Source organism: Neopelma chrysocephalum, unplaced genomic scaffold, assembly GCF_003984885.1.
Source record: "Neopelma chrysocephalum unplaced genomic scaffold, ASM398488v2 Primary Assembly neopelma1_65, whole genome shotgun sequence".
Classification (NCBI taxonomy): domain Eukaryota; kingdom Metazoa; phylum Chordata; class Aves; order Passeriformes; family Pipridae; genus Neopelma; species Neopelma chrysocephalum.
Window position 1 is genome coordinate 8,509,859 of NW_020897722.1, and position 14,008 is coordinate 8,523,866.

Genomic DNA, 14,008 nt, shown 5'->3' on the forward strand with positions numbered 1-14,008 from the left:
GAAGGATTGCCACCGGAGGGCCGGGGCCCGCGAACCCTCTCACTCCCCTGGGAGGTGCCGGGGCCGGGGACCCCCCGGGCGGGGATCCCGCGCCGGGCCCGGCGGAGGCGGAGCCGCGGCCCCGCGGCCCGTGCCCGCCCTCCCGGCGTGCCCCGCGGAGGGGCGGCTCATGTCCGCCATCCCGGCGTGCCGCGCGCCCGGGCAGCAGCCGGAGCAGCCGCGGCGGCCGCGTCCCCTCCCTGCGCTGTGAGACAGCAGCACCGCCCGCCGAGCGCCGCCGAGGAGCCGCCGCCCGCGCCTCTCTGCCCGCGTCCGCCCCGCTCCCTGCCGCTCCTCCCGCCCCTGCCCCGCGCCGCTGCCCGGCCGGCCATGCCGTCTCGGGCAAGGTAATGAGCCGCAGAGCCCCGGGGTCTCGGCTGAGCGGCACCGGCAGCAGGCAGCACTACCACCCGCGGGGCTGGAATGACTGGCAACCCAGGTGGGCAGGGCCGGGGGCGCGGGGCTCGGGGCTGGGGGAGCGGGGCGGAGCGGGCGGCTCGGCCGGGCCCCGGCGCCGGGCCTGGGGGAGCGGGGCGGCGGCGGAGCCACTTCCTGGCGGCCGGGCCTAGCGCGGGCGGGCGGGACGGGGCAGGGACGGGGCTGTCAGCGCCCGGCGCGGGGGCAGCGCGCCCGCCTCTCCCCCGGGGCCCCCCGGCTCCCGCGGCCTGCGGCGTGTCCGTGTCCGTGCCCGGCGTGTGGCTGCGGGCAGCGCTGCCCCCCCTGCGGCCGCGGGGCGAGGCCGGGGGCTGCGGTGCGGGGAGCGGGGGTGGGCTCGGGGCCGCTGTTTTCAGCCTGTTTTTTTTCAGCTGGCAGACAACCAGGGGAGAGCCGAGGCTGCGGGAGTACTCGTAATATTTCGTGGGTTAACAGTATAGTGCGGGTTTATTCTGTATATTTATTTTTTTTTATCTGGGGAGGACAGTCAATCTGTATAAGCTCTCACCCCAGCCTACTTATAATGTGTTTTGTAAAGCTTTAGGTGTATTTATACCTGGCAGTTTTTAGTAAGTAAAATTCGAAGTCTGTTGACTTCTTTAGGTATGTATAGAGAGTATATTTCAAATCTTGTTTTCTTCTAATGTGTCTGATGCCAGTGTATTTGCTCTACTGCTCAGCCTTGCTATTTGAAGAGTCAAAGTTGTCATGTAGAGATTGTAAGTAAATTTGGTGTTTCTTAATTTATTTTTTAATGTATTTTAATGAGGCTCTTGTAGTGGTTTTGGAAGTTTAACACAACATGGGATCTTACTTATAAACTTTCCAGCAGAGAACAGAGTGGCACGTGCTTGGCAATGTATTGACAGATGATAGTCCCAGTCTCATGTAGTTTGAGCTGGGAAAATTGAGTGGATGGGGGGGTAGATCTTAAGAAACACAGATGTAACTTCAGCATTTACTGTGAAAGAAGCTTTCCTTTTGCTTGAAGAGTGCTAGAGGCTGTTCAGTTCTTAATGGTGTGTGGGGCATGGTTATTTAAATTCTAATTTCTTCTGTAATTGAACTACTTGGTCAAATAACTTACTATTTTTTCCTTACTTAAAAACTTATGAACCTCGTTAGTGATGTTTTCTTAAAGCATCTAGATTTTCTGTGGGAGAATTAAGAAGTCTGGTCTCTCACATATTCCTTAACTACTACCTCGCTTCAGGTATCTGGGCTGCAGCCTGGAATTCTGGGCCCTAACTCGTGACCTTCCCACCTGGAAGAAGTTGGATGTAACTTTGCAGTGGGTGGCTTCTATAAATGCATTCTGGTTGGATATATTGATTTGTCATGAGTTCTGCCTTTTAGTCTAAAAAATACATCTTACAGGGGTTAGGAAGCTGATTTCATCCAATACAGTGTTGCCTACTGTAGGTTCAGTGGTGTTATGGGTTAAACTGAGAGTGTAGCTGCAGAAATGCCTTTTTTCTGGCGATAAGGATGGTTTAAGAAGTTGGACTGTTACCCCTGTGTCTGGCTCTGGTGTGTTCCCTGTGCTGTGGTCTGGTGCCACCTTAGCTCTCAAGTACGGCTGCTGTAAACTGAACTGCTAAAATAATTATCCACAAAGGCACAGCAGAAACAAAACTCTGAAAGCACTGGAGAAAGTGTGGTGGCCTAAGGGAGCCTCACAGCATGGACAGGGCCTCGTTCTGTTTCCATCACACTGTGTGACCAAGAGCTCCTGCTAGGAAATAGCTGACACCTCCACACTGGTCCTGTCACTTTTCAGAATTTAACTTTATCCTTTCCTTTAAATATTACCATTTTTTTATTCTGCTGAGGGAGCCCAGGAATCAGAAATGTTCACACAGTCCTAAACACATTGTGTTTTCCTCTGTGTGTTATGCTCCAGTTTTTCACATCTCAAAAAGATGGCTTTGGTGATGGGGAACTTCTTGTGATTCTGCACTACAGACTTAAAGGGCAATGCAGAGATTAAATCAGTCTTTGTTGATTTGGTGTTAACTAATTTTTAAAAGTTATTCATATGCACGGTTGAAAGGAGATCTGTTACCTAAAACTGACAATGTGTGTTTCTTTGATCATTTGGAATATGCTCTTGGACAAACCCCACAAGACAAATATACAAATATTCTTTCCTTCCCCTTTCCCTTCTGGTGACTCTTAGTTTCATTTACTTCAGGTGATGTTGCTGGTAAATGCTTTCTTGCAGGGCGTAGAAGAGGGGAGGGACATGGCCAAAGTAATGAAAGCTGTAGTAATTGTAATTGTTTCAAGTTCCTAAAGGCAAAAGAAGGAACTGCTGATGCACGGGTGTAGTGTCACATGGATTGTGTTTTCAAATGCACATTTCTGTATGTACTAGATTGATTTTCATTACTAGGTCCAGATTCCTCTCAGTTTTTAGTGATGCTAATCACCACTGGGGCTTGGGGTGAAAATGGTGTGAAACTGAAAGTTTGAGCTTAGATCCTTCTTTAAGGGACAGTAGTTTTTAATAAAAAATTGATTTTTTTTTTTAAATTTGTGCCTCTGTGTCAGATGAATGTGGACTGGTTTTCCAACTGTGTATTGATAGAGCTCTGTATTACAGAGGAAGAAGTTGTCCTGAGATATAGGGGCTTATTAGTTTATGCACTGCTGTGTACCAGGCTCTAAATTAATAGCAACACAAAAACTTTTTAGATAAGTGTTGAATATATGTGACAGAGAACAGTGAAGTTTTTTTTGAGAAGGCTTGATAAGATCTTGTTCCCCTTTTTCCTAATCTTTACAGCTGTCTAGACCTTTACTTCTTTCTTTTATTTTTTTTTTTTTTTTGATTAAGAGATCTCACTGCATTTTGCCTGTTGCAGCTTTTGGGGCAAAAAATAAAATCATGTCAGTGTGCAGGCCTTGTGTGTGAGCAGTTAATTTGTTAGAGTACTAGAGGCTAATTATGTACTGAAACAAGCAGTACTGCCCTTTGATAGGAAATGCAGGAGTGTGAGTGCAGGGTAGCAGGTTAGCAGGTGCACTATGACATGCTTAGGTGAAAGTGAGAAAAGGAATATAAGATTTTAATGAACAGGACTTCTCTGTCTCTCCCATCATAAATGCAGTTAGCAGGGGATTATGTGGAAAAGTGTAAAACACAATCTTTCACATCTCAGCAAAGTTCCAGAAGTGTCCCGTTAGGTTCAATAGTGCATTTTATTCTTGAAGATGGCATGTGTCCTCATGCAGTGTGAGTCAGTGGTATGAGTTACTAATCTCTGTTAGCATGGTGCTTGCCACACCAAGTTACTGCCTGGGCCCAGTGGGTCTAGACATGAGACAGGACACTAAAATATGGGTCTCCTTCCAGGTAGCTTATAGCCTAAGCAGGAGAGCATATTAGCTGGAGCTTTGTGACTGAGGACAAGTACCTTGTCTTAAATTTAAGACAAATTGGGAGATATTGGCAGACAGCAAAGAAACTCATCAGAGCAAATGGCCCAGGAAAGTGAGCAGTGCTTCTTGTGTGGCTGTGAAGGGCAGAGGCATGTCTTTTACAAAAAGCAAGCACTCACTGTGGATATTTTCTGATCATAATGCTGGATCCGTGGAGTGAATATTGAGCAGGTGATAGTAGTGGGTGCTGTGTGTGAGGGAGGTGGAGACAGAGACTCTCTTTCTTCTGTGTTTGCATGTACAGCAAGGTACACAGAAAATGTTTGTTAGAAATGGGCTGAAACCTTAGTTTGCACAGGTGAGAGACCTGAAAGTTGGCAACACAGAGGTGTTTGAGGATGTTGCTGAAATTACCTGAGAATGGGTGTGTAGAGTCATGTAGGTTGAAAGTTGATAAGACTTCTGTCTCTTCAGGGGTAATTGAGAGAGAGGAGAGAGCAAAGACTGAGAGATACAGGTATGTACACAGGGAGAGAGAGAGAGAAAAATAGTCAGTGATGTTGAAGGCAGCTTAGAGAACAAGATGCCAATGGAAACATTGGGAAGAGAGTGGACTGCCCGTGGGAGATGCTGAGCAGGAATGGATTCATTTGCAGCCATAATTCTCTATCTTCTTTCACATCTGAGTGAATATGCTGATAAGGTTGGGAAGGTGTGAGATCAAAGATCTTTTTTGTTTTTTGGTAAAATAGGGGACCTGAAATTTGTAACGTGGAAACTTTTGTTTTTAATGTGAAAACAGAGGAGAGCGAGATGTGAGAAGATGAAAGTGTCGGTGGAAAGTAGAATAAACTTGGAGTGCAGATAGTTTTCCATACAAGAATGGCCATGCTAGATCAGACCAATGATTTAGCTAGCATAATATCCTGTACCTAAAAATGGCTATCAGAAGATACCTAGGGAAAAAGAAGAGGATGTGCCTATGACACCTTTCCCTGACATTTCCTTCTAATGTCCATCACAGGACAGAATGAAACTGGTGAGCTACTGTGTAAGGATGGAGTGATGCAGAATCAAGAGGTGATTTGAAACGCTACTGTGATTGCAGGTAGATGTCCAGCAGTGGAGATTGCAGAATTGCAGGAGGAAGATAGTTAATTAGTTGTTATTTCACTAGTAGAAAACATGGCCACTCTCTTGACACAGGAATAGAAACAGAAGTAGGCTTTGGAGTGGGCTCAACCAGGTTCAAGCTTGGCAAGGTGGACCAAATCATGAGAAAAGACCATGGCAAAAGGAGGCTGTCACGGCTCTGCCTGCCAGTGGAAGAACAGTTGGAAACTTGGTGGGAAGCTGTTAATTTGAGTGGATACAGTGACTCTTAAATTTTAAATATTTTGTTGATAATTTAAGTAATGAAGAATTTATCTCTGCTATAGCAAATAAAACTGGCAAATTGAGCAAATAAACAATTAAAATTGACCAACTTGAGCAATAATAGAGCTCACACAGTAGAGTTGTCTCAGAATAAAGCCTTCATGTAGGTCCTGTACTTGGAAATAAAATCAAATAGAATAATTAAGTGATTTTTGTCTCAAAATAATATCCATATGGCAGGGTTGTTCTGAAAAAGCTACAGAAAAACAGTATACTCCAGATTGTTTGTAACAAGCTTCTTGGACAAAAATTCTTAAGGCTTCCATATAACTAAAGAAACACAATTTATTTTTGATTGACCTATATTTTTAAAATCTTTTTTCTAGATAAAGATTTTTTTTTTAAACCAATTGTTTTCATCCATGCTCTCTTCAGTCAAACAAATTGGTAAGTCAAATCATACCTTTGATGGAATGAGATCTAGATAGATTTTTGAAAAGCCTGTGTTTCCTTTTGTATGCCAATGGAAAAAAGTTAAGCAGCCTTTTTGGAGAGTGAGGGGGGACACAGTAGTGGCCATTTCTGCTTATTTGGGTGGGTGAACTATTTTCTTTTTCTGATGAATAAAGGCAGGTTTAAAATCACCCTGCAGAAAACTGAATGCAATCTCTTTTGTTATAAGTGATATTGATAAAACAGTGTATGCAGCCCGTTGGTGCTGGTGGTGATGGGGTAATCTTCCACCCAGAACCAGGCACAGATGAAAACTGTCATGTGAGCTCTTGAAGTGCTTTGCTTAGTCTCCAGCAGTGAGCTTTTCAGGTGGAAATAAAACAGCACATAAAGTGCCAAATAAGCTTTGGAAGCTATAATATAAGGTAGTCATAGCCGTGTTCATCCTTGCAATTTCTCATTCTGACTTTGTGTAATATCACATATAAATTTTTATTTTTCCTTGTCTGTTGCTAACATTGCACGTTGTGATTCTGTTAGTATATAATGTTTGTGAGGCCTGTGACAATGTCATGTATGTAACATAAATTTGTTGTTACAGAGACGTTGTTTGAGAGATGATGCTGAGCTTTAGGTCTGTCACTTAACCTGCCATCTGCATGGCACAATACAATTAAAGTGGAAATACTGCCATGTGAGCAGGAGCAGTGCCCTCCTGAAATACAGGCATGAGCCAGGAGTACAGTTTTTCCTGTCACCTGGTGGAATGGATGCAGTGCACCCTAAAGGGCTGGAGGGAGGCAGAAGTGATTGTTTGTAAGACTTTGTCAAGAACTTGTCCATAGAGCGCCTGCCTTTGAGTTCTAAGTGGTTGTCTTTCAAAATCATAACTACAGTCCTGACATGAAAAACAGCGTCTTTCAGAAATGGATTTGGAAATTCAGTGTCTCTCCCTGTGCACGTGGTGAGGATGCACAGCAGTGCCTGTGCCACCCAGGTGATGGAGCACAGGTACAGGTAACAGGAACTGGGGCTGCAGCCACAGGTCTTGATGAGCCCACGCCACAAGTTCCCAGAGTGCTGGTGCAGGAGCCTACAGTACAGATCCTGAATGTGCTTCCCACCTGAGAAATAGTGTGTGTCACTGGGCAGCTGGAAATGCACAGGCCCATCAGATGGTGGGCTCTGCTTCTGGTGTGAAGCTCATTGCAAGCTCCTTCGTGTTCAAAATCCTCCTTCCAAGCAATAAGGACCACAGCAGTTGGTGGGGTCACAGAACCTCATTCTCTGGAAATGGCATCTTTCTAGAAAGTATTTTTTTTCTGCCTCATAAAGGAAGGATAGAAACCGCTGGCTATCTAAGCTACACATTTATTGTAGTGGGAACTATTGTCTCTTAAGCTGATACATAGGAGAAGTTCATATTTTTTAATAAAATTGGACTCACCTTTTGGTTGGTGATAAAGTGTGAGCAGGTTAGCTTGCAAACAGCTGTTCCCAAAGCCAGAATGAAGTGAGTGTGTGGGTTTTCCCAGGGAAACAATAGGCTTATGTATTTTACCACAGTGGAAGATTATACAAAGTGTTCAAAGGCTGTAGTGTGGGAAGTGGGGTTAGCTGAGAACATGGGTAGTCCTCCAGTTGATTGGGAAGTGCAGAGCAGTGTTAAAAATTGTATGTTAAATCATCTTGCCTTCAGATGTAGGAATTTCAGGCTTAATGGTTGACAATTGGAGATGATTCAGTTTTATACAGCACATTGCCTTAAAAAAGCGATGCCCTTTGGGAAGGTAAACTTAAGAACCAATCAGTACTTAAATTTATCAACTGAAAATTTGTCAGCCTGTTTCACTGAAAGGCTAAAGTAATTGCCTAAAGTGAGCTGGGAGTTGCTGAGGTTTTAGGGAAGGGAGAAAATCCGGGGTCTCTGTAAATGTCTGTAAAATCTGCACATGGTGTAGACACATTTGAAGTTCATGCCATTGAAGGTACAGTGCTGAGCTTTGTTGTTTGACATAGCTTAGGTTAATGATGAAGGTCCAATTGTATAAGGATTTTTACAATCCTAGTTGACTGTCACGAACAAAGACTTTCAGTAAGGCTTTGCCTCTTGAGTAGCATAGCCTATTTTATAAATAGTCCAAGCAAGTGCTCAACAAAGCAGTAGATGTGATGGCACAGTGAATACTGAATGAGGAAAAGTGTCTTACTGTCTATATCTAAAAATGAATTTGCTTATAGTGCAAAAGGGAATAATATCTGCCAATCAAACCTAGTGTCAACTTGCACTGTGAGAATAGGGCAAAGGCACAATTTTCTTCTTGTTCCAAATTGATAATAAAATGTCTTAACATTCTCCAGAGAACAAAATGTGTGTCTATGTCTTTAATTCCAATTGGTTTTGAAAATATCAACCCTAATGGTCTGGGTCTTCAGTTGTACTGAGGCTGAGCCTTATTTGACAGTAGCAAGCCTTCAGGACAGCTTAAGTAACAACTGCTTTTCAAAAAGTTTACCTGTGTTTTTCCCTTTTGGCCTCGAGATGTATTTGACTTCTTTTCCCTGAATTTATTTACCAGTTTGAATCACAGTTTCTCTTGAAGAGTCAAAATGAAGGACTTTTTCTCTTGAACATGTGGTGTTCATCCTTACACAAACTGTAGTTAATTTACAGAAATGACCTGTCCTGCCTTTTTGAAAAATAATCAAATGAAACGTCCAAAGCTTAAAGTCAAAATAGTAGATCTTTAGAGTTTGGTTGGGGAACACTCACTGTAAATAATCTGTTCAACTCAAATATAGTTGAGTTGAAGAAAATTCTGCTGATTTTTCTTTTGGATGGGTGTTATTTGTTCTAATGTCAAACCTCCAACATTGCTTGTAAGAATGCATTTAAAGTAGTTGTTTGAGTTTAGATTCTGAAGTCTCATGGACACAAGTTTATTTCATTAAAGTTCCTGTATTTTTGAAAATTAAACCACTTAGTATGTCCAGTGAGAGAGTTGGTTTCATAATTTAATCTTTTTCCTTCAAAATTTATTCTGGGCTATAAATCAGTTTTCTGATATGAGAGTGGTTTAAACTTAATGCAGATTTTAACTCACCTTTTATCTGCAATCATTTACTCTAAAGGATAACAGCTCTTAATTTACCTTTTTTCTCCAGTAAAACCTCTTTCCTTTTGCAGTTTTTATTTTGTAAAAACCCAACATGTGATTTCTGTGTTGATTATCAGTTACATGCTAGCAACTCTTCCACCTAATAAGAGGGTTTTGGTTGCTCAGTAAGGCCCATGGCATATTATGTAAATGTTCATGTGTGGATTAGTGATGACTTTCACAGATGGTAGGCACTCTGTCATCTAGTTGTAGTACATACCTGTACCTAGTTGTATTTTATTTGTCACCTCTGGGAAGTAATTTTTCCTTATATAGGCATCCAGCTGAAAAGAGACTTGAGAATGTCCTGAGAAAAGGCACTGGCACACTAGAATGCATTTCCTTTGCATGTTGTTGAGATAATTAGTGAATTCTCACCCCAGTGTGAATTTAAGGTCACATTTTAAGAAGCAGGTCAAATGTACAACTTTTTTACATAGGAAAATACATTTGGGATTGTCATTTAAATATGTTATATTTGTAAGAGAATGTGAATCCCACTCCTGTTATACCCCTACATAAAAAAAATATTTTTCTCTTTGTAGAACTGACAGTGCATCAGCTGACCAGGACAATTTAAAATACTCTTCATCCAGAGATCGGGGCAGTTCTGCCTCCTATGGATTACAACCCTCAAATTCAGCTGTGGTGTCTCGGCAAAGACACGATGATATCAGAGTCCACACTGACATACAGAATGAAGAAAAAGGTATACAGTCGATGTTTCATGTGTGAATTGTGAGGGGACATTCAGGGAAAGGCAGTAAACTGGAAATGGTGGAGAATTTTTTGGTTTGGTGGGGTTTTTTTCCCTCCAAAAAAGGCAGTGAAGTGATTTGAGTCATTGTCACAGTATCACTGTTTTGAGAAATTTGTCAGGGATAGAAGAAATGTTGTGGTTGATATGAATGCTGACAAAAATATGCAGTTGCATTAGGAGAGGAATGCAAGAGAAGACTTGATGTGTTAAGAGAATAAGCTATTTTTTCTGAAGAATAGTATTCTGGATATATTTGGTCTACAGGCTGATTTCTTCCTGAATACTCTCTAGTGCTTCTGGTATTGGATTAAACAGGCTACTAGTCTGATATATTGCCTATTGCAGCTTTACTGCACCAAACTAGAATCTTTGTTTTGTAATCAGATCCATATTTTATCGTTAATGGCAGTTTCTACTTCCATGTGCCTTGATCTGACTTCATATGAATCACGTGATGTGTGATTCATACATTTTTACTGGGTGTTTTTTATTATTTTTAGGATGGAAATACTATCTCTAAAAAATAGCTAAACATTCAGAATCATATATGAAAAAGAAATCTATAGTCTGATTTTTTTCTTTTTAATTGCCAGATACGGGTATCAAATAGGATTTCTTACTTGCAGAATCACTTCTTAGACTATATAAATCTTCAGGCAGGCCAGACTCAAAAAAATCTCCCAGGATTAGTAGTGTGGGAGTTTTTGTTCAGGAACCTAAAAAGTATTGGTACTCCTCCTACTTCTCTGCCCTGTAACTGTCTGTAAATAATTGCTGTATCTTAGGGGAGATTACAGCTGGGTGCAAATTTATTTTTTTACAAGTAATAGGTACTGTTAGTAGGTGGCAGAAGCATGTTTATCTGCATAGCTTGAGAACTTAAGATTGTTTAACTTTAATAGGGAAACTGCTTAGGGAGTATTTGTCAGCGTGTCAGCTAATGTGGAATGTTACACTGTGTTTAACACTGACATAGTAGGTTATTCTTATAAATTTAAGTGTGCTAGCATTTAAAGAATGTACTGGTTGTGTACTGAACTAGTAAGTTTTGGACAAATTCAGAAAGGTAGTTTGTGAAGTTGCTGGGAAAGTGCCATTTGAAAAGAAAAATGCACCGACCTCTCCCTCCAGTGCTGTCTTGCAGGGCATGTCTCTGCTAGCTCAGCACTTTGGGCTATTTTGTTCAGGTGTGACTTGAAAAGAGATGATTAGGATATTCTTTACTATAAAACCAAATTCCAAGTATGTCTAGTTCATTTTTATTTTTGAAGAAATTTGTTAGCTTACAGATGCAGAGTAGTTTCTTTGTTAATAAGATTTTTCAATTCATGTGTTGGAGTCTGCTGGCATGGAATTTTCTTTTGAGATTTTCTGTCCTGGATTTCACACCCCCCCTACCCACCTTACCCCAGCTTCTGGTGTTGATGACAAAAGTTAAATTCCAAATTGATATTTTCTGTGAGCTTTTCAGATTTGAAAACCTCTAAGGATGGGAGGTTGTGCAGCCTCACTTAGGAGCCTGTTTAGTGCTTTACCCTCAATTTTTTTCTGATATTCAGATTTCCCTTTCTGCAACTTACAACTATTGACTCCTGTTCTTTTGCTCTGCATCTGTAAGATTAGCCTGGCTGTTGGTTTTTTTGTTATAAATAATCCTTGACATTAACTAACTTTTCTCCTTTACCTTCTAAAACAAGATGGGAGTTGGAAGGTGTGAGTTTTTAAACTAAACAGAATGTTCTTGGGTGTTTACTTACAGATGAGATGTTCTCCCTTGCTGCAACACTTTCTTCCCTTTTGATTTGTAACTATGATGTCCCCTAGTACTTACTGCTAAAAAGATACTACACTATTATTCCTATGTCATGGTATTTGCATATTTATGCTCAAATTAATAGCAGGGACATAACTGATCATATTATTTAAATATAGAATTTAAATTTTAAAAGCTTTTTGGACCAGGAGATAAGGGAAGAGTTAGAATATAGTATTCACAGCCTTATTGGCAAAAAACCTGATTGTCCTGCTGTTTTTTAATGAAAAAAATTGTGATTTAGAGCAATATTATTACTAAAGATGTACCATCTACATGTTAAGTGGGAGAATATAGGTTTGTGTTTAATTCAGCTGAGGTGATGTCAAATGTGCTGTAGCAAATACTACATGCCTCTGCAGACAACCAGAAAAGCTTGGATACTTTATGTGCTAGAGGAAAAAGATGAAATAACTTTTAAGATCTCCAGTAGTATATGGTAGTTTCTCTGTTTTTGATAGTTGATGGTTGTGGCCTGAATGCATGATCATCTGACATCTTAGATTTAACTCATTTCTTTGTTGATTTGAATTTTAGTGATACACTTCTGTTTAGTGTTGAATGTATTACTTGCTGTTAGAAGTAATTTCCTTTATAGAACAGTGTTGGTTTCTTCTGACAACATAACGTTAAGGGGGCACACCTGGTAGTTTGTTTAAAAACTGAGTTGTAAAATTTAATGTTGTAAATCCAAATATACACAAACTATCTTTCCTGTAATTGTAATTAATTACAATTAATTACAATTAATTACAAGTGAGACTTTGCACAGGATTTTCTGTAATAGTCCTGTCTGTATAGAAATGCACAAGTGTCTACCAGTAGTTAACATCTGCTTTTTATCAAAAACTTCGCCTTCAAGAGATGTTCTTCACAACTGCTGAGGTCCAGATTCACCTTGATCTTTGAACTTATTTTTTATCCAACCTTTAGTCTCAGTGGGCTGCCTCTTTTTATGGGGAGCCACCTCTCCTTTTCCCCAGACTTTCTTTTATACATTGAAACAGGTGTACTTGAGGAAATACCCTTTCTGAAAGAAATCTTGCATATCTTTTGTTGTTCTGGGTTTAATATTATTAGTTCATTCTTCCCTGTCTCAGGCAGGGGCAAGGCACTTTAGAAAGCTGCCTTGGAAATGAGCTCTAATACATTGAGTGAAGTATTGGGAGGCTCAGGGGACAATTTCACTTCAGCCTGCCCCTCAAAGTGGTGTGGTAGACTGGAAGAATTTTCAGTCTCAGTAGTTGAGTATGTATATTCTTGTGGATCTAGGGGTAAGAGTAATTGAATTATTCAAAATGGCATTGTTATTTTAATTTTGTATTGTTACCAAAGATGTACCTCGAGTGGGAGAATGTAGGATTGACTTTAATTAAGGATAATGGCAGTATTAGTGTGTGAAAATATTGACCTTTGTATGTTGAGAGAGTTGTTCAATCTGTACATGCAAATAATATTTGGCTTTTCAAAAGCTTTCTCATTTTTTGGACCATTTTACTGAGTCTGTGTGGTGGGTTTATAGCAAAAGCAGAATGGAAATTTGATTATGCATAATCAAGGAGCAAGTAAGTGAATGTATCTAACCACGTGTACTACCAGTTTTACAAACTCTTTGTAAAATACAAGGTCAAAGTAATAATAAGAAAACATTAAATACTACAAAATTGGTGTTAAACTTCATTGCAGTAGAAGTTTTTTCATGGGCTTCAGAAAAAAGACCAAGATTCTAAATATGTGACCTGGAAACTTATATAACAAAACATTGGTGCATGTGAAAGTGAAAAGGGAGCCTAAAGAAGGTGGTAGAGGTTAGGGCTGCTAATTTGTGTATGAATTGAATAGCTCATAACTCACTACCCTACTAAATATATGGTCTGAGAGCCTGTTTTAATGTCAGGTTGGTTTCTCCACAGGTGGCTACAGTGTCAATGGAGGATCTGGGGAAAATACTTATGGTCGGAAGTCGTTGGGGCAAGAGCTGAGAGTTAACAATGTGACCAATCCTGATTTTACCAGTGTTCCGCATGGGAATCGTGCTTTAGCCACAAAAGACATGAGGAAATCACAGGGTAAGGATATCACATATTTTCAGGAAGAGAGTATCTCTTGTGGCAACATTTGTTGTGTTCAGAATATGAAAAGAAGTTCACTATGATCAGGCACTCTATGTGAATTTTATTTTTTTTGATTTATGATTAGATGATGTTGATGGAAACTGTCATCTGGTATTTGCTGTTCCCAGCATTGGGGCTTCTTCCATAGGTTGGGCAGATCCCTCAACTATATGGCTTAGGCTCTCAATCTTTCAATTTCCTTTAAATGGCTTTTGAACCCTTATTTAGGTCAGCAAATTTGGCAGAGAGATCAAGAACTCTTTAAGAAGGAGAATTTGCTCTTGGATTTGTTCAAAATTGGTGCCTGAGTAAAAAGCTGTTAATCAGTGAGTCCCTAGTGTGGGAAGAGCAGCAATGGTGAGCTCAGCCGTTACCTGTTCTCACTGGCCTGCAGGTCAGCGAGTCATCACATCACAGAACCAGCTGATTACTCAGTCCATGGGGACTCCTGAGCCTGCCACAACTCAGCTGCCTC

General features: G+C 41.0%; 1 protein-coding gene across 2 annotated transcripts in view; it reads left to right on the forward strand.

The window, feature by feature from the left end:
* Nucleotides 1-326: 326 nt before the first annotated feature.
* SMG1 (SMG1, nonsense mediated mRNA decay associated PI3K related kinase) overlaps nucleotides 327-14,008 on the forward strand; it is a 65,462-nt gene continuing 51,780 nt past the window's right edge. Inside the window, exons 1-3 of one of the 2 annotated variants that reach the window (XM_027683863.1) lie at nucleotides 327-478; nucleotides 9,392-9,555; nucleotides 13,333-13,488. In XM_027683863.1, the coding sequence (XP_027539664.1) occupies nucleotides 390-478; nucleotides 9,392-9,555; nucleotides 13,333-13,488 (409 nt within the window). In that variant the 5' untranslated portion in view covers nucleotides 327-389. The remainder of the gene's footprint in view (nucleotides 479-9,391; nucleotides 9,556-13,332; nucleotides 13,489-14,008) is intronic. The other variant, XM_027683864.1, reaches the window with a different exon arrangement.